At 38.9% G+C, this 20,725-nt stretch overlaps 1 protein-coding gene across 1 annotated transcript in view; it reads right to left on the bottom strand.

Moving 5' to 3' along the window:
* The window catches only part of CDH13 (cadherin 13), a 1,176,109-nt gene that overhangs the window by 184,573 nt on the left and 970,811 nt on the right, over positions 1–20,725 (bottom strand). The window contains exon 8 of the mRNA XM_054453276.2: positions 10,820–10,960. Within this exon, the coding sequence (XP_054309251.1) occupies positions 10,820–10,960 (141 nt within the window). The remainder of the gene's footprint in view (positions 1–10,819; positions 10,961–20,725) is intronic.

The raw sequence follows: 20,725 nt of genomic DNA, 5'->3' as shown, positions 1-20,725 counted from the left end.
ATAAAATTAGGGTCCCAGCGAAGAGAGAATGAGTCAGAAGAAACATTTGAAGAGATGGGTTTATTAATTGAGATATTTAAGGAACAAGTGTAAGTGTAATTAATATGAATTAAACCACAATTCAGCATGTCACAGTTAAACTGCTGAAAAGTAAAGACAAAGAATGTTTTTGAAAGCAGCCAGAGAAAAGAGACACGTTTCTTTCAATGGAAATAAAAGTAACACTGACAGCTGACCTTTTGACAAACATGATAGATGTCAGAAGACAATGAAATGTTATCTTTGAAGTGCTCTAAGAAAATAACTGGCAACCAAGATTTTACCTCCAGTGAAAATATTCTTCAAAAATTCTGGCAAAAAAGACATTTTTTAGATAATATATGAGAGAACTTATTACCAGCAGACTTGCAGTATTTTTAAAATAAAAGGAATTTTTTAATCAGAGGGGAAAATTCTTCCATGTGGAAGCACAGAAATAGGGAGAAATAAATAATAATACAAAGGGTAAATAAGTAGAAAAACATAAACTGATACAGAATTAAAACATAACAACAATATCTCAAAAGGTAGGAGGATGATAAAAGGAGCTCAAATTTTCTAAAGTCCTTGGATTATCCAGCAAGTCCTAAAAATTCTACTTGATGTTAGAGTCTAAAAGTTGAGAATATTTATTGCAATTTCTCAGAACCCACTACAAGAATATGAAAATGAAGTATAACTAATAAGTTATTAGAGCTGAATATGAAATTATAAAATAACTCAAGTAAATTTGAAAAAGATAAGAGATAAGAGGAAAAGAAATTTATCAAAAAGGAACAACAAATAGAAAACAAATACTTAGATTGGTAGATTGAAATCTGAATATGTTGTACTTGCATTAAATGTAAATGGGCAAAATAATTCCAGTAACAATAACAATATCAGAATTGATTTTAAAAAATCAAAGCCCATACATACACCACTTAAAAGCGACACAGACTAAATATAAGATTACAGAAAGTCAGAAAGAAAAAAATGCCAGAAAGAAATATACCATGATGACACTGACCAAAAGAAAGGTAAGATAATTATTCTAATATGAGATGAGATAAATGTTAAAGCAGAAAGCATTTGCAGAGATAGAGAGGTACATTTCATAATGGTAAAGAGTCAATGCATTAGGAAGATATAACAATTTTAAATTTGTATACATCTAATAAGACAGCCTCAAATTAAGTTTTTAAAAATTTAATAGTACCAACAGGAGAAACAGATAGATCTGTAATTATAGATATCATATCACTCTTTCAGTAACTGATACAATAAGCAGATTAATAAAACATATATAGAAGGTTTGAACAACAAAATTGTAAACCTTGGCCTAACTGATGTATATAGATTACGATACCAAACAACTACAGAATTAACATTATTTTAAAGCATTCATGGGCCATATATCAAAATTGATTACATGTGAGGTTGTAAAGCAAGTCTTAGCAAATGTCAAAGGACTGTAATCATATAGAGGATGCTTTCTAACCACTGTAGAATTAAGATAGAAATTAATGGAAACGAATTAAAAATACTCCCAAATATGTCACATTTAGCAATATACTTCTAGAAAACCACAAGTCACAAAAGGGACCCAAGAAAATTCAAAAATATTTTTGATCTGAATGATAATGAAAACACATCATAGCACATATTATGTAATGCAACTATAGTCATGCTTAAGGGAAAATTTATATAGTCTTAAATCCATACATTAGAAAAAAAGAAAGACTGAAAATCAATGATTTAAGTATCATTTCTAGGGGTTTGAAAAATAAATAGTGAAAGATACCCAAAGAGATAGAAGGAAAAAAACAAAGAAACACCCAATAGAGAAAAATCCACAAAACAAAAAGTAGTTTCTTTGAAAAGATTAATAAAATTGATAGAATGACTCCATGGCAGGACCAACCAAGAAAAATAGAGAAAAAAGATGAAATGGAAAAATTTCTGGAAAAACACAAGTTAGCAAATTGAAATATACATGGTTTCATATCCATCAATGAAATTAAACTTTTGGGGTAGGCAAAAATAGGGCACAGATGACATTAACCATCAACCAACGTTGGAATTCATTAAAATTGGGACTCTACCTTCATTCAGAGAGAGAAGAGGCAAGCCAGAGTATAAAAAAAAAATTTTGCAACATGTATATAACTCAAAGGACTCACATCCAGAATAAAGATAAACATGTCAATAAGAGAAAGACTAATAACCCAACTTAAAAAATGGTTGAAAGACTTGAACAGGTATTACCCAAAAGCAGAATCCCAACAGCCAGTGGATGGATGAAAGATGGTCAACTTCATCAGTCACCAGAGAAATACAAATTAAAGCCTCAGTGAAATGTCACTACATACACATTGGAAAGGCTAAAAATAATAACACACCAAAAAACTGATAAAACCAAATGTTGGGGAAAATATATAGCAGTCAAGATTCTCATTTAGTGTTCCATTGTAAACTGGAGTAACTACTCTGGTGGAATCAACTGAAGTTGAATCAGCAATTTCACCTGTAGATATACCCCAAACAGAAACACATATAAGCATTCAAATATGCACCAAAAGACACATTCAAGAATACTTATTCCACTATTACCTAAATTATCCCCAAACTGGAAATAACCCAAATGTCCACACGTAGTAGGACGAAGGAGTAAACTGAAATATATTTGTATGGTAATGAACATGAATAGATTATGGCTATGTGCAAACATAGATAAATCTCACAAGAGTCCACACTGTGATTATTTATATAAATAAGGTAAAAATAGGAAAAAAATTAGTTTATAGTGAAAGAAGTCAGGAGATGAGCTGTTTTACCGAGCAGGTGGTGGGACTAGCAGGAACCCTAGGAAGCTTTTGAGTTGCTGATCATATTCTGTGTCTTGATTTGGGTTTTGTGTTTGATCTGTTGAGAATTAAATCACTCAGGATTTGTGTACTTTTTTCATATGGAAGTTACATAACAAAAAGAAGTTGATAAGTCTTGAATAAGTCATATTAACTGCAATTTAGAAAGGCATTTTGAAATGTTTCAATAAAACAACTGAGGAATTACAGATTACTAATTTGGAGTGATATTACGGGTATTTTTTTTTATTCTGGGTATTTTTTTTTATTCTAGCTATTTAGGATGTGAGAGAAAATGCAGATAAAGACTTAATGACTTGTACATGAATGTTCACAGCGGCGTTATTCACAATAGCCAAAAACTGAAACTGCCTAAATGTCCCTCAGTGGATGAATGGATAAAATGTGGCATAACCATGGAATGGAGTATTATTCAGCCACACAAATAAATGAAGTACTAAGACACACTAAAACATGGGCGGACCATGAAGACATAATGCTAAGTGAAAGAAGCCAGTCACAAAGGACCACGTATTGTATGATTCCATTCATATGAAATGTCCAGAATAAACTAATCCATAGAGGCTAACAGTAGATCAGTGGTGGCCGGGGTGGGGGAATGGGCAATGGGGAGTAACTGCTTATGGGTTCGGGTTTCTTTTTGGGATGATGAAAATGTTCTAAAATTAGACAGTAATGATAATTCTACAACTCTGTGAATATAATGAAAACCAATGAATTGTACATTTTAAAAGTGTGAATTTTATGGCATGTGAGTTATATCTCAATAAAGCTGTTACTAAAAAACTTGAATGGCCTATAATCAAAAGTGATAAAGTTAAAAAATGAAATAAATAGGTATCCTGACATCATTCTGCCTCAAATAATTTGTTAAGAGGAAAAGGTAAATTTCTAACACAAGAAATAAAATAGCTTCTTGATTGTTTAATAAAGCCACTAATGAAGAAGAATGAATCATAATAAACACATTGGAAAAAGATTTAAATTCTTGCCGATTTGATCTGCCATGCTCACTCCAATAAAGATAACATAAAACTCATAATACGCCCCATACAAGGATGTGGATGACAACTTAGCTAATATGTGTCATTGATTTAAAGATTAGTTTTTACACAAGAACACTGGAAATTGCATAGTTCTGGGATTCCCAATCTTTTGGCTTCCCTGGGCCATACTGGAAGAAGAATTGTCTTGGGCCACATATAAAATACGCTAATATGAAAGCTGGTGAGCTAAAAAAAATCTCATAGTGTCTTAAGAAAGTTTACGAATTTGTGTTGGGCCGCATTCAAAGCCATCCTCAGCTGCATGCCGCCAGCTCACAGGCCGCAAGTTGAACAAGCTTGGCATAGCTCATATATATGACAGAAACGTCCTTAAATTTGATGATAATCCTCAAAATGTGCACAAGTTTTCCAATAATAAAATGTGTTGTGAAAGCAAAAACAAAAAAAAAGTTTCTAAACTCTTGATGACACAGAGAAAATTTCTATCAACCCTGCTAGAAGAAAGCCTATACCTTTTGTTCTTATATTTCTATAGACAATGATCTTACGTAATTGTTATATGAAGAAGTGACCATAGAGTTTGCAGCCAGACATGGAAGAGAAAAACTATTACAGGTTGTATTAGGCAGTTAATTAACACAATATTTTAATTAAAAATGTGAATACTGGCTGGGCACAGTGGCTCATACCTTTAATCCCAGCACTTTGGGAAGCTTAGGTGGGTGGATTGCTTGGCCCAATAGTTCAAGACCAGCCCAAGCAACATGGCAGAACCTCGCCTCTACAACAACACCAAAAAAAAAAAAAAAAAAAAAAAAATACAAAAATTAGCCAGACATAGTGGTGTGTGCCTGAAGTCCCAGCTACTCAGGAGGCTGAGGCAGGAGGACTAAGTGAGCCCAGGATCTTGAGGTTGCAGTGACCCGAGACTATGATTGTGTTACTGCACTCCAGCCTGGGTGACAGAATGAGAACCTGTCTCAAAAAAGAAAAAAATGCTAATACCCCACAGGAAAAGAAGATACTTGAGGCACCATGTATTCTTTAAGACTCCACACTGACTTTTAGAAATTGGAGCCTGGACTCCAGCATTCATTTGATAACCTGATGTGAATTTCTGCCTGTGGCTCAGTTGCAGCTTGACAGCTCCTAACTCCTACCATTTACCTTTGTCCCTCTGTGAAAACTGGAGCATTTGCCCATCTCTCATTTTCCAGCTGGAGGACAGGATCTTACAAGTTTTATGTCGTTTTTATTATAGGTACGATAATGTTATAGCTTAAACACCAAAACATTTACCTTAGAAAGAACTCATTGAACTGCTAAAAAGTCCAAATTATTAAATCTAAATGACCAATTGCCATTTTAAGGTAAAACTGGAAAATGAAATTTGAAATTTTCTGTTTTTTAAAAATCTTATAATCACTTGCAAACACATTCTTTAATTAATAGCAAGTTTATTAATCCCCATGACCTGAGATTTATGTGAAAATATGAGTTATTCAATCAGTATTTGTTGGGCATCAACCATGTTCTAGCCACAAATCAGAAATCTTTTTCTTAATAAAATAACTTTAGAGACAAGAATGAAAAAGCTACAAATGGGGCTGCTGAAGTTTTCATGTATATTTCAAAGTCTGTATTTGAAGAGTTTAACTAGATTTCCTCAGATCATTTCAAAATACCTTATGTAAGAAGTTCAAAACTAACAGTTAGTTGAAGTCACATGTACAAACTATTAGGAAAACTTATAGAAAACTCTCCACAGAGAAAAACTAGTGTTTCCAACCTAAATTTGCATGAACATCAATGACTGAAAATTGATTTCATGTATCAGCGGCAATTTTAAGTACAATCTTGGTTCATCATATGCAGTGAGGCTGTTCTGAAGTTAAAATTATCTTCAGGAAGCATTCAGCAAATGCTCTGTTATTGAGTGCCTGCCGGGATACAACAGAGAATAGGAAAGATGTGGCTGTTGCTTCTCAGCAAGTGTATAGTCATTGTAAATGAACACAAGAGGACTAAAGAATTGAGCTTACATTTTTTTCTTTTTTTTTTGAGACCGAGTCTTGCTCTGTCACCAGGCTGGAGTGCACTGGCGTGATCTCAGCTCACTGCAACCTCTGACTTCCTGGTTCAAGCAATTCTCCTGCCTAAGCCTCCCAAGTAGCTGGGATTACAGGCACGTGCCACCATGCCCAGCTAATCTTTTTGTATTTTTAGTAGAGACAGGGTTTTCACCATATTGGTCGGGTTGGTCTCGAACTCCTGATCTTAGCTGATCCGCCCACCTCGGCCTCCCGGAGTGCTGGGATTACAGGCGTAAGCCACCGTGCCTGGCCGAGCTTGCTTTGCAATAAGAATTTACTTTTAAATGTACCTTTAAAGTATCTCCTTCCTTAAACAAACACTATAAATGCAACATACCAACTGAAGACAACTGTAGTTATTTCTGAGCCTCCCTTACAGGTAAGGGAGGCTATGGAGATGCAAGCAGAAGTCACTTAGTCTTCTGGGGAAGTTTTCAAGTGACATTTACTCAGGTGGCAGGTTCTCCTTTGTTCTTCTCATTCCCTGCTTCTTACTTCCTGTTACTGGCTGTTGTACCTGGTGCTGCAGTGACCCTATTGTACCACAAGGCAGCTGTGAGGCAGGCGGAGCAGAAAGCTAAGGGGAACCTGGGAAACTGATATCATGACATCACCAAACTGGCCTGGGTCTGTCTACCTGCAAACTTTTTTTTTTTTTTGAAACTGGGTCTCATTCTGTCACCCAGGCTGGAGTGCAGTGGTGTGATCATGACTCACTGCTGCCTTGACCTTCCGGGCCCAAACGATCCTCCTACCGCAGCCTCCCAGGTAGCTGGGACTACAGGCACATGCCACCATGCCTGGATAACTTTTGTATTTTTTTTTGTAGCGACAGAGTTTCACCATGTTTCCCAGGCTGGTCTTGAACTCCTGGGCTCAAGCAATCCTCCCACTTCTGCCACCCAAATTGTTGGGATTACAGACACGAGCCACCACGCCCAGCACTCACTTCCAAACTTTTAAGTGAGAGAAACTACACCTCTATTTTGTTCAACAGTGTTATTTCTAGTCTCTATTATTTGTGATCAATCACAACTCCTCTTTTATATAGATTTCAAAAATAGATAAAAAGATACATCTCTCCGGAGAGGGAAAGTCATGTAAGATAGAATTTAAAAACCCCATATGTTCCCAAAAACCATGTATTCTTATCAACTTCAAAATGTCCTAAGATATGAAAAAATTTACATAGGACAACATCTTCTTAGAGAGCTTTCCGGACATCCTCAACTCCAAATGATCACCATTTCTATTTTGGAATGACTAAACCTTGATTTTCATCTCTAAAATTTGTTTCAACTTCAAGATCGTAAGCCCCATCTTTCTTCTCTGTTTCTAGGGCATCCTGTTTTTCTACCTCTTCCATATCCTAGAGGCCACTGCATCTGAGCCAGTCCTCATTAGTAGCGCTCCTCTCCCCAGCAGGTTTGTCTTGGTCCCTCTCGCTTTTGTCCCAAGCCCTGATCTCATAGTCATGCATTTTACAGATTCTGCCACCTCTCCTGCAGAATTGCTTCTCCCCTAGAACTCTAGGGTCCTAACCATGTATTTTGAAGTGCTTGAGCAGATTCATAGGTCGCTTTAAAGGAAAAGAGTAGCCTTTCAACCTGGAGGGGAGGTGGCCCTTTGGATAAGAATGTCAATTTGGCCTCTGACATTGTGGAAACATCATTGTCACAATAATATCTTTCTCATCACAATCTTCCTCTTCATCATGGCCTTCCTCCCACCATCCTCATCAGCAGTGTCATCACCACTGTCCTCATCTCTATACTTTAGAGAATACTGGGCAAAAGGCACTATCTAGGTGCTTTTAGTCATTAGCTCATTCACAATGACCTAATGAGGTAGGCTCTGCAATCAGCCCATTAACAGGTGAAGAGACTGGGATGTAGAGCAGTTAACATGCTCACACCACACGGCTGGTCAGTGGGATGTGAACCCAATTCTGGCTCCAGCGCCCCCTCCTTACTTCTCAATCACATTACCCCCAGCAGCGTTACTATCCAAAGTGTATGAATCCCTTTCAACAAAGAACATCAGCCTTTCAGCAACACGACAGAAAGTTTAATCATGAATTTAATTTATCAAACATTGGGCAAAGACTCCTTTGGGACATTTAATATCCAAATAAGAGTCTAGTGTACTTGTTATCACTTCTTTTCATCTGATTACTTATCTCTCTTTATGAGTTTAGGTATCAGCTCTGCCCTTTGGGAATCTCAAACTCATTGTCTAACGTCCATTCGAAGAAGATTTGTGTGCTTTTGCTAGTATTTACAGCCGGATACATTTTCCTTATGCTACTCAGTGTCTCTTTTTTCAAAATTTATTTTTTAAGATTGACAGATAACATTGTATGCTTTTAGTGTTTACAATATGATATTTTGAAATCAATATGATATTGTGGAATCATATTTAAAGGTTAGCTACCTTTAAAGTCCATGTTAAATTATTCTTTGGATTCAGTGACATTAAAAACAATAGTCTTTCATTCACAGTGTTTAGTCCACAACTGAGCACACATTTCTTTTTTTCCTAAGTCACAGGACCCAAATTCAGAGTGGCATTGAAGTAACTAACTAATCTCACACAGCTGGTAACACAGATTCATCTTCATATTTTGGGTTGGGGTTATCCTATTTTTGTTCTCATTGTCATGTTTATTTGGATATTACAATGTGCTTTGAGTTTTTATTTTGAAATAGGTTGAAAAGAAATTCTAAAGATAAACAAAAATCCCCCAATGAACATTCCATGAAACACCAGCTCAATAAGCCATGTGAGGTGGCCTAGAAAAAAAAGTCCCCAGGCCAAAGAAGAATGAGAAACCCTACAGACCATACCTAACCCTGTTAGAGAAACACAAAGCATTTTAAAGTTAATCAGAAGTCCTGCAGTTAAATAAATCATTTAAAAGTAATCAATTCAGTGTTTTCCACATCTATTTAACCCTGAAGTATGTTTTTTTCATTCCTATCCCCACCTCGGTGGTGTAATTTGTGGGACTAATTTCTTGGAAGTGAATTAGAATTGTTTGGAACTAATTAGAACTGGCATTCTTGAAATGCCAGTTTGGAACCATGGCAAGGGTGAGCAGTCTGTATTAGCAGCTAGAGGAACCCTGTCATGGGAAGTCAGAGAATGGAGCAGATCAAGCTCCTGTGGACTTTGCTGTTTTGAGGTTGGAATCCTGAGTGCCCAAGACACCACAGGGAGAAAGGGGGACATCTACCTCCTGAGTGAGCCGTGCAGGAAGCTGCTGAGGTGAAGAGGCCGATATGGCTTGGTTCTGTGTCCCCACCCAAATCTCATGTTGAATTGTAATTCCCAGTGTTGTAGTTGGGGCCTGGTAGGAGGTGACTGGATCATGGGGGTGGTTTCTAATGGTTTAGCACCACCCCCCATAGTGCTGTCTCATGATAAAATTCTCATGAGATCTGGTTGTTTAAAAGTGTGTGGCACCTTCCCCTTTGCTCTTTCTCTCCTACTCCTCCATGTGAAGATGTGCTGGCTTCCTCTTTTGCCTTCTGCCATGACTGAATGTTTCCTGAGGCCTCCCCAGCCATGCTCCCTGTACAGCCTGCAGAATCATGAGCCAATTAAACTTCTTTTCTTTGTAAATTACCCAGTCTCAGGTAGTTCTTTATAGCAGTGTGAGAATGAACTAATACAGAGGCCATTGGGGAACTTGGGGGTTGACAGGATCCATCTGTCTCAAGCCACCCTGGGTAGCCTTGAGATTCCTCCAGAGAGGGGTGGGGCAACTGCAGGTCCCTATACAGGTTTTTTTCTCCAAACACCCTGGAGGTTGGAAGCATTGATGGCAGATAAGGAAAGCACAGCATCACAGTTAGGAGTGCAGCTTTTGAATCACAGGAACTTGGTTCACTTCCTGTTTCTGCCACTTTTTCTGTCCATGACCTTGGAGCTTGTTCTCTAGATCCTCTGATCATCACAGTAAGCTCATCTGTAAAATGGTAAAGCCAGTCTGACACAGTCAAATGAGGCAACAGATCTCAGGGGGAGACACCATGGTGGATGCAGTAAAGACTGTGCAAAAGTCAGGGGCCATCGTACCTATTCCATATTCTTCACTTGGTCAGTAAGAAGGGCATCAAATCCATGCCCCGGCCCAGGCCCCTAAAGAAGCCACGATCTTAGCACATTTCCATCTGATGCTTAGTGCAAATGGCTTCCTGGTTTGGGTACAAATTTAGCAACTGAATGTGCTCTTGTGTACTCAGCCCTTCCCCAAACATCGCTCCCTTGGAATAAATGGGAAACAACAACCATGATCCATAATCATAAAAGCACAGGGACTGAGAATAAATAATGGCTCTCCTAGACCAGCTAACTTGGTTGTTATTTATAAGCTCCTGGGCCACATTGTTATTGACTAGGAAATCTGCTTTACCTCCTTGCTGCTGTTCCATCTGGCCTCTCTATCTGCACTTGCTGGAAAAAAATAGTTATTGTTATGCTAAAATCACAATGGGACTCTCACAACTCACTGCTAAATAACAGCAATAAAGCTATGAAAATGGCACTTGGGCATTAAAAGTTATTTTCTTATGGACTTTAACAAGATTCAGTGCTTTTGTTCTCACTGTGCTCTGGTATTTTAGCCTCACATACAAACACAAAATAAAAATGTGAGAAAGAATTCCAGCAAAACACCATCGTCTCTCCCACAAAGGAGTATTTTGATTTTGAAAGGGGGGCCAGCAGGTGCTGTGGTATGTGAATTAACATCAATCAGTAATCGTAGCTGTGACCACAGTGGTGGTTGGTGTTTGGCACAGGGGTTTACCTCTTTCTTGGTGAATTTTGGTGAGTGATCATTTTTGTCATCGATCATGATCGTGGCTGTGGCCGTGCCTGTTAATCCAACATCCAGTCCAGCCATATCTTGAGCCTCGATGATCAGTTCATACTTGGGATTTTCTAGAGTCTACAAAGCACAAGCACAAAGAAAGAATATGACATTTAGATTTGGGTTACTGCTTTGGAAAGGTGGCAAGCATGTTGCTGGAGCTGTCTCTCCCCCTCCTCCATCTAGGGTAGGCATCTTTAAGCAGCGATAACATTTTTACCTATTGTGTATAAATGTGCCTTTGGAATCTCTTCAATATAAGACAGTCACTAATCGAAGATTAGAGTTTGCCATGGGGACAGAATATATTATATTTACTGTTCTTTTTTAGGGAGATATTTGATATATCACAGAATGTTTCATTTCCTGGGCTTGGGTATACATCATTGTCCTCTGCTTTTTTTTTTTTTTTTTTTTTTTTGAGACAGAGTCTCACTCTAGAGTACAGTGGTGTGATCTGGGCTCACTGCAACCTCCGCCTCCCGGGTTCAAGCGATTCTCCTGCCTCAGCCTCCTGAGTAGCTGGGATTACAGGTGCCTGCCACCGTGCCCAGCTAATTTTTGTATTTTTAGTAGGGACGGGGTATCACCATGTTGGTCAAGCTGGTCTTGAACTCCTGACCTTGTGATCTGCCTGCCTCAGCCTCTCAAAGTGCTGGGATTACAGGTGTGAGCCACCACTCCCGGCCCCTACGTTGTCCTTTAATGTTCACATCCATATCTGTTATTTCAGAGACCTCAGGAAGCTGATCCGAAAATGAGGCTACCTTTGATGATGAGCTTAGGACAAAGACGGCAGCTTTAGGAACTCACATTTACTGAAAATCTATGAGGCAGGCATTCCATTACCGCACTTTACAGAAATCCTTGCTAATCTTTTCAACAAGGAGCACAACTTGCAATAATCTTTCCCATATTACAGATGGGGAAGAAACCCCACTGAAGTTTAGAGTCACTTATACCATACTTCTTTCATGTCTTTTTTGTTGCACAGGCTGTTACATTTGGAAGATGCATTTAATCCAATAATGATTTGATAAATTTAACACAAGCAATATTGCACTATTCTCTCCCTTTACATAAGTGTTTTTCATCTGAATATTTGACAAAGATTTGGCTATCATGTTTATATACTCAAAACAACTAACCAAATAGCCCTGATCGTAAGATGAAGAAGACTGCAGTCATTGGTAAATAACAGCCCCTATATTTAAATTATCTTTGGTAGTAGATTTCTGCTTGAATTGGTCCACAAGCATACCATTCATCTGGTAAGGCAGCACCCCACATTTCCTTTGGGGACCTATCCTTTACTTCTTCTCTGCTCATGTGGTTTGGGTTGGGATTGCCTTTCTCTATCTCCTACCCACTGAACTTTTGGAATGAGTCCTAATTAGGAGAAGTCAGTCAGTGCGTCTTTTTCCAGTGATATAATGTTAAGTCCAGGCCCAGTGTTTGACAGTTAGGTGAAGGAAGTTCTGTTTCTCTGTGGTGTGGACCTGGAAGCATTTAGCAGGGGGAGCTAGAGGAGTCATCTCATGACCACAGGAGGGGTAATGCAGAAGAAGACCCTGCATTCAAGAACAAAGGCAATATCCTAAGAGAATTAATTAAACTTGAATCTCAGAAAAGAAATGGTTCTTAGTGGTTGTACTGGAGCCACTTCATCACTCCACTCCTGAAGCCAGCCCCGCCTGTGAACTTTTCAGCTAATGAAGGCAATAATTTTCCTTATTTGCTTAACTCACGTTGGATAGATTTCTTAATCACTCACACAGAGAGTCCGAGTTGAACTACCTTCAGTAACAAAAATAATAGGTGTTTACAATCACATAAATAGTCCTACCAGTACAACAGCTTCAAAAACAGCTGGTTATACCAACCAATAATTAAGAAATACCACAGGAAGCAAAGAACAAAAAAGCAATGGAGGATGTCTAATTTTCTTCTGAAGTCCTAAGTTTACATGGTAAATTTCAATAGCTCAATGCTAGCTCTCTCAAAAACTTTCAAATATTTTGAAGTGCAATTAGCTGTCTGCTCATGGGGACACCATTCGTCGGCTGTTCCTTTAACTTCTGAGTGGCTTCTGAGCTACTATTTTAAGGAGTACTGGTTCTGTTGGGTGGTTTGTTAAGGCCCTCCACTTCAATTCACAGTGATGAGTGAGAAGTTTGTGTGCTCCTGTGACAGCTCTACGCTTCATGTTTTGGTTTCAATTCCAGCTCCACCAGGATCGAAGGTCATAAAGTTCTCTGATTGCTGAGTGCAAGTGAAATTGGCACTGTACCCAGTTCCAGTTCTGGCTGGGTCAGCTGGCACTGGTCTGTGAAGGTGCTTGAGATGCCATCTGCCCTGGTTCTGCCTGGTTCAAGAATTCTGGTAATTTTGCCCCTGGCTGGTTTCGTTGGCATCTCTCGGTATAGATGCTTGAAATCCCATCTATTCTCAAGCTGAAGCTGGAAAACTTGAGCCTAATGGAAATGGCTTTCTGCTTGTCATCACTGACAAGCTGGACTGGATGTACTATTGGCTGTGATTTCTGCAGCTGGACCATATGAAACCAGTAAATTGGCTACCTTTAAAATCTTTCCCGAGTGTCTCTGAACATGTAACCACTACCCTGAACAGCACAGGTCTAATTTCTTGCATAACACTTTTACTTTTGTCATAAAACATTGTACTTCTTTTTGAAAGCACACAATTACTGACAAAAAAGTTATGTGGCTTCTCCCTCAATATTGAAGAGATTATGGTAAATATCATATTATTTTTTGCATATAATATTTACCAATATAATTCCTAGATATTATTTTAAGAGTTGCCTACAATATAATCATATGTATATTTTATAATATACTTGTCTTCTATTATTAGGCCTTTTGGTTATTTGCGGTTTTCAAAATGTTGACAATTTTAAATAACATTGCAATGAACATCTTTATTCATGAAGACTTACATATATTTTGGCTGCTTTTAAAATTTTTTTTGGTTTGTTTTTGACTGATAGATCCCAAGGTGTAGAATTACTAGGATAAAGAGTATGAATGTCTTCAGGCTTTTTATTCATATTTCAATATTTTTATCCAAGAGGATGTTACTAACTTTTATACCAGTCCTACGAGAATGTTTAGCTTTTGATCTCAGACAGGGCTGGTCTCTAAAGGACAGCTCCTGACATTGCCCAGTGAAGCAAACTGGGAGACTGGGGTGACTCTATGACGGTGGCATAAGAAGGAGATAAAGTCCTCATAGCATTCATTCTTCTTCAACCTGCAGTACAGGTTGCTGTGGGGACGTGCTACAGGACTGCCTCAAGCACTAACTATAACTATGGCAGGAGTATGCTGCTTGGCTGTCCTGATACCCACTCCCTCTTCTTCTGGTACCTATGTTATAATTCCCTCGGGCATCACCCCTTCCTCACCCTCAGTACAGGTACAGTTCAGGTGGGTGGGACTGACCCCACTCCTGATCTAGGGATGGTCATATGGTTCAGGCCTGGCCAATCAGGGCTTTCCATTCCTATCATCATGCGATGAGGACATAACCTAAGTGAGTCCACCCTGGGATTGAAATTCAATTCCAGGACATTGTATTTTAGTTCTTTCAGAATGCTTAGGGAAAAGAAGTTATCTTTCTGTTAAACTTGGAGGTGGTTAGGGCATCCATCTGGAGCTAGTAGTGGCCACCTGTAACCACACAAAGAAAGTCAACCTGAGAATGAAGGTAACACAGGCTAAGAGGTAGAGAAGGAGTTTGTTGTTGTTGTTGTTAACATCATTTGAGCTCCTTAGTTGTCATCCTTGAAGCCAGAATTTACTCCTTAGATTTTGTGAATTCTACGAGCTAATACATTTTGGCTTTCCTCAAGATACTTGATTCAGATGTTCCATAGGTAGGAATAAGGCAGTTTTGACTAATATTGCAACTATTGCAATAACACTATGATCAATTATCTGATTAGCAAGAAAGCATAGGAGCTATCACATCATACAATAGTATCAAAATAGGTTCTTCAAAACAGTATTCCTATCATTTTATGAATACATCATTTTCTCTTTTAACACTTTCCCTTAAACAGAAACTTTTTTTTTGTGCCCAGGGAAAGTTACTATAATTATCTATTAAAAAATATTTATTTATTTTGAGATAGGGTCTCACTCTGTCGTTCAGGCTGGAATGCAGTGATGTGGTCATGGTTCACTGCAGCCTCTATTTTCCTGGCTCAAACAATCCTCTCACTTCAGCCTCCTAAATAGCTGGCATTATAATCACACGCCACCACACCCAGCTAATTTTTGTATTTTTTGTAGAGTCGGGGGTCTCCCTATGTTGCCCAGGCTGGTCCTGAACTCCTCAGCTCAAGCAATTTGTCCACCTTGGCCTCCCAAACTGCTGGGATTATAGGCATGAGCCACTGCACCTGGTCTAATTCTTTCTTTAATTAGTTTATGCAACTATTTAATTGGCAGTTAATGAACTTCTTGTCTAAATGTTGTGTTGGATACTAGAGATACGGTAATCAAAAAACAAAAAGTCTCTTTCTCCAAAGAGGTCAAAGTTTAGCGTTGAGGACAGTCATATTCACATATTAGTGCAATAAAATAAATCAAAGCTAAGCAGAGGTACGTACAAATTCTTACGGTAGCACAAGGGAAGGATACATTGGCATAACTCTCGTAGTTCAACAAATTTTATAAATAATTTTAGAAAATGAGCCAATTTCCATCTCCTGAAGTAAATAAAACTTTGCACCTATAATGAGAAATAGACTGATTAACCTAGTAGAGAATCAATTAGACTGTTATGTAGATAAATTGCAAAGTTTACGATGTGGTTTCAAAAGTCTAAATTCTCTGTCAAACTTAAGGCTGACCTTAAAAATATTTTTAGTACTGAAGTAATATCCAATTATTGTAAGCAACATAAAAATAAAACAGTCATTTCAAAGAACTCTTCTCTACTCTTGCCCAACCCCACCTGTGAGAGGTAAATATTGATAGTTATCTCCTTTTTCCTATACAAGTAGACACACACACAGGTACATTTTAAATACCCACATATTTAATATACATATTTATATACATACATATTTCATCAAAGTAATACTGTTTACATTGTGACACAATTTGTTTTACGATGTCACTTTTATCTCAGTGTTTACAGAGCTATTCATTTTAACAGCTGTCTAATAGTCCAATGTATAGATCCACTATAATTTATTTAATCAATCCCTATTGGACGAACATTTGGGTTGCTTCTAAGTTTCCACTTTGTGTGTGTGTGTGTGTGTGAGTCAGGGTCTTGCTCTGTCACCCAGGCTGGAGTGCAGTGGCATGATCACAGCTCACTACAGCGTCGACCTCCCAGGCTCAAGAGATCCTCCCAACTTAGCACCCCAAGTAGCTAGGACCACAGGCATGTGCCACTACACCTGGCTAATTTTTGTATTTTTTGTAGAGACAGGGTCTTCCTGTATTGCCCAGGCTGGTCTTGAACTCCTGGGCTCAAGTGATCCTCCCACCTCAGGCTCCCCAAGTGCTGGGATTATAGGCATGAGCCACCGTGCCCTGCCCAAGTTTTCACTTTTACAAGCAATTCTAATATAAAAAGTTTATTGGCCGGTTACGATTTGGGGATTTTTCTGTAATGAACATTATTGCTTTCACAAGGAGAACAGTAACAAAACCCCCAAAACCAATAATAAAAGTAAACTCCTTTGGAATGTAAAAGACCCAGTTTGTACTTGAAAATTAGAGAAAATGCCACATGAACTTTCTTGCGCATACATGATCAGAATACCTTCCGCTTGCCTCTGACCTACTTCCTGATCCTCAGAGCCTTTTCCAGAAAGTCATCCCCTAATTTCCTAGCTCTCGGAGTCACTCTTACTTGAAATATACACATATATTTTTAATTCTGTATCCCTCGCTGGCCACTCTGCATTTGTTACTCTGCTGGAAGAGATTCTTTTTAGGTGTCCAGCCCACAGATGCCCATTCTCCAGGAGGAAATTTTGATGCAGAGAAATAGACCCCAGTGGCCACGTGTCGTGTTTGTCTCCCTTGCCAAGAATTGACTAATTCACAGGTAACTCCCTAATTCAAGCTGGGATAATTGGATTCTGAAAATAGGAAATGTGGGACTGAGAGTCAGGAAAACAGGAATGTAGGGTAAACCCTGAACTCCTAGGACCAATAGAGTGATTTTTGCCTTGAATGTTTTGGGAGGAAACTCACCACCCTTGTGCTTCTTTCTGCCCATGAGGAAGGCACCCTGCCTCTTCACTTGTCCAGCTTCACTTTCACTTGTCCAGCTGCCCTGTCACTAGATGAATGAACTCATCAGTGAGAAGGGGGCCCCATTATCAAGGTCAACCCCATTCTCAAGATCAAGTTGTATTCTCCCTGGGCCTCACCTGATTCTGTGTTTCTTTGGTTCAAGGCTCAGAGGAAAGGCGAATGTAATCAACTCCAACTCCAAACAGCTTTTGAGCTGAATTTTGCAAAAGGTGCTGCTCCGCCAGGAAGAAGCAGCTTGGCTGCTAAGGACTGGAGCTTTGCTGGCCCCTGACGTCAATGCTTTCCTTGATTCTGTAACTCATTCCACTATATACTCAAGAGCTTCTTTTAGGTACCAAAACCAGCCTGAATGAGTTTCAGTTGCTTGCAAGCAAAGGAACTTGTGGTGAAAACAATGTTGTGTGTTCACTTGATCGTATTTTCTTGGGTTCCAGGGGCATATAGCTAGACTGTACAGCTCAGGTGTTCTTGCAGTCAAATGGACTTGTGTGGCTGATTGTGGTCACTGGAACGTGAGCAGAAGTTATGTACTTGGTGTGGTTCTTAAACCTCCCATGTAACCTCCCACACTTTCTCTTTCCTGAAAAGGAAGAAACCTGGATCTCCAAATGACTATATAGCTCAAAGCCCCTTTGGTGACCTGCTTTAGACTGTGATGTGAGCAAGACATAAGCTATTTTTTAGGTTTAAGGGCTGTTTATGACTGTGCTTAGCTTACCTTGTTTAATATGAAGGCTATGTGTCCCATTTTGCTTTATTTTGAATGCCCATTTACTATCTCCCTGAGTGGATGACAAAGTTTTCAAGGGCAAGGACCATGCCTTTGGTCGCAACACCTAGCCAGTACTCAGCACACAAGGTGGGCGATTTACTTTCATTATTGATAATGATGATATATTACTGTTTCCTTGAACTAAATTATATCTCAAAGGTCTGAGCATATCAGTGGCATTTCCAAAGCAAAGTCATTTATTCTCAGGGAACGACTTATACTTTGGGGAACTCCAGCTCAAGGAGATAGAATTTTATTTGGAGGAAGAAATGCACTGTGTCAAAACTGGAAAAATTAAATTGGCTCCTCTGATTTTATTTGAAGCTATCTGATCTGTAAGACATATCTAAGAGAGTCAAGCTGCTCTCCTGGTTTGCATTCTGCAGTCATGCATTTCTATTGCATTTGCTATCTCCTCCTGGGTGTCGACTAGCTACCAGCTAATATATATCCTAGAAACAAAAGCAAGATGGTATGTCTGCAAGAAAAAGCCTCGAGCGAATCTCCACAGACACAGGCCAGGTTCACTGATCACACTGATTTGAAAATCAAACATTTCATCTTGAAAAAAGAATCAAGCCATGTCATTAAATCTGGCACTTAATCAATCACCAGACCCTTGATGTTTTGCACAGCTACGATGACTTCCATACAAGTATGCATTTAATGGAACATTTATCACTAATAACAAGCATAGTGGTAGCTGTGGGGGGAAAATCAACAAATAGATGTGACGTGGAAAAAGGTTTTCCCATTAACCCACACAGTACCCCATCTGTCTCTCGCCTGGTCTTGAACTGCTCTCTACATCTCTCTTTACAGTTTGTCCAGACTGAATTTCTTTCCATGGTACCCCACTTTTTCCATTTCAAATGTTTCACCTCTACTTCTTGCTCCAGGCAAATTCCTGCTCCTTTGCTGATGGTCATTGTTCACAGCACAGAAGCTCCATGAAGGCAGGGACCTTTGTGCACAACAGGATGGTTGACATTTAAGAAGGAGGCAATCAATATGTGATCAATTATTATCACCCTGGTTCCACGAATTAGTAGCTGAGTGATCCCAGCCAAGTTGCATGTTCTCATTGCCTCCATTTCCTCATCTGTAAAGTGGGGGAGAATAATCCTTATAGGATAAGTGAGAATTAAAAGAGGTAAAGTGCTAAATACAGACCTTGGCTTATGTAAATACTGGAGAGATGCTACTGCTATTATTTAGTAGAATTTTTCGGAAGTCTTTCGAAGATGTAACAAGAAACTGAGGCTGGCCTTCAAGAAGAGCCAAAAGCAACTTTCAACAATGCTGCCAAGAGCCACTGAGTGAACTTGGAAGTGGAGCCTTCCTTAGACAAATCTTCCAATGAGACAGCAGATTCTGAACACTTTGGTTATAGCTCTGTGAGTGCCCATCAAGCACAGAATATAGCTAAGAAATGCCCAGATTCCTGAGCAGGGAAACTGTGAGATAATCAATGCTTCTTGTTTCAAGTCACTAAGTTTTGAGACAATTTTTCATGCAGCAATAGATAATGAGTACCGTTTTCCCCAGCACCTACCACTACCATATATGCACTTGTTTACTGATTACTTGTTTAGTGGCTATCGTGGGTATGGCAATCGGAGCTTCTTGAGATCAGGGGCCTTTTCTTGTTTAGAGGCCTTATCTCTCTGCCTGGGAGATAAAATTCACTGCCTGGGACATCATAGCTATGTAACAATTAGTCATATTATAACACAATTAGCCCATTATTACATAAATATGATTACATATTATTGCATAATATTGATTCCAATTATTACATGACAAATAACATGTTTTATATACAGTATGTTTATATACTATTATATAAATATACAATTATATATAATATATAAAAAATAATGAATAGAGTGGTATACCTGTAACTGTTTAAGAATAGATTCTCCTGATTTGTACTGCTGTCAATTTTGGTGGTTTAACTACTCCTACCATAGCTGATTGCAAGCTACCCAGATGATTTCACTCCAAAAGCACGTAGTTGGAAACAGAGACACCAGTTGGCTATTGTGAGCCAGTGAGAATGGGCTCCAGCACATACATTCTGCTTTAGGAGTCAAGGAAAGCTGTAAGAAGGCATTTTTGTTAACAAATCCCTTTGTAGTCTAACATTTAAGGTATCGTTAATGAGAAACATTAACATGAGCTACATAGCAAAGATGTAATGGAATTCATTCATTCATTTCCTCTTTAGCTTTGCCCAGATCAGCTGGGCATCCCAAGAGTCCTTGCAATATGGAGCCTAAACAGGGACCACATTCTTCCCTGGGCTGGCTGCACCTGACACCTGGTCTATAAATATTGCAAAAGATTGGTGAAAACACTATCTGAAGCAGAGTGAGTTGTTGTCTGTCTGGAGTTTGATTTAACCACTCTGGCCACATAACACTGGGAATAGGTAGTCCATAAATCCAGCAGGAACCGCTTACACATCCTCATAAAATGTGCCTTATTCCCACTGCAGAGGTCGAGCGATGTTCTTCTATCTTCCCAGGCAGCAGGGTGAGCCTGGTTTGACTTGTGTTTGTCTTTAGGCCTCTTTTCACCTTGCCTCTCAGTACGAATGTGAACATTCACATTCTTGGCTGTCACCTGTTGTTTTTTTTATTTTTTATTTATTTATTTTTGCATTCCTGGCTGGGGCTGGTGGGCAAGAAGGCAGCGCTCATTTCCCCAGATTTACTGGCTGCGACAAAGCTGGCAGGGTGGAGGAGCAGCAGGGGAAATAAA

This window comes from Pongo pygmaeus, chromosome 18 (assembly GCF_028885625.2).
Source record: "Pongo pygmaeus isolate AG05252 chromosome 18, NHGRI_mPonPyg2-v2.0_pri, whole genome shotgun sequence".
Lineage (NCBI taxonomy): Eukaryota > Metazoa > Chordata > Mammalia > Primates > Hominidae > Pongo > Pongo pygmaeus.
The sequence above is the reverse complement of the archived record's forward strand: the minus strand, read 5'-3'. Positions and strand labels throughout refer to the sequence as shown.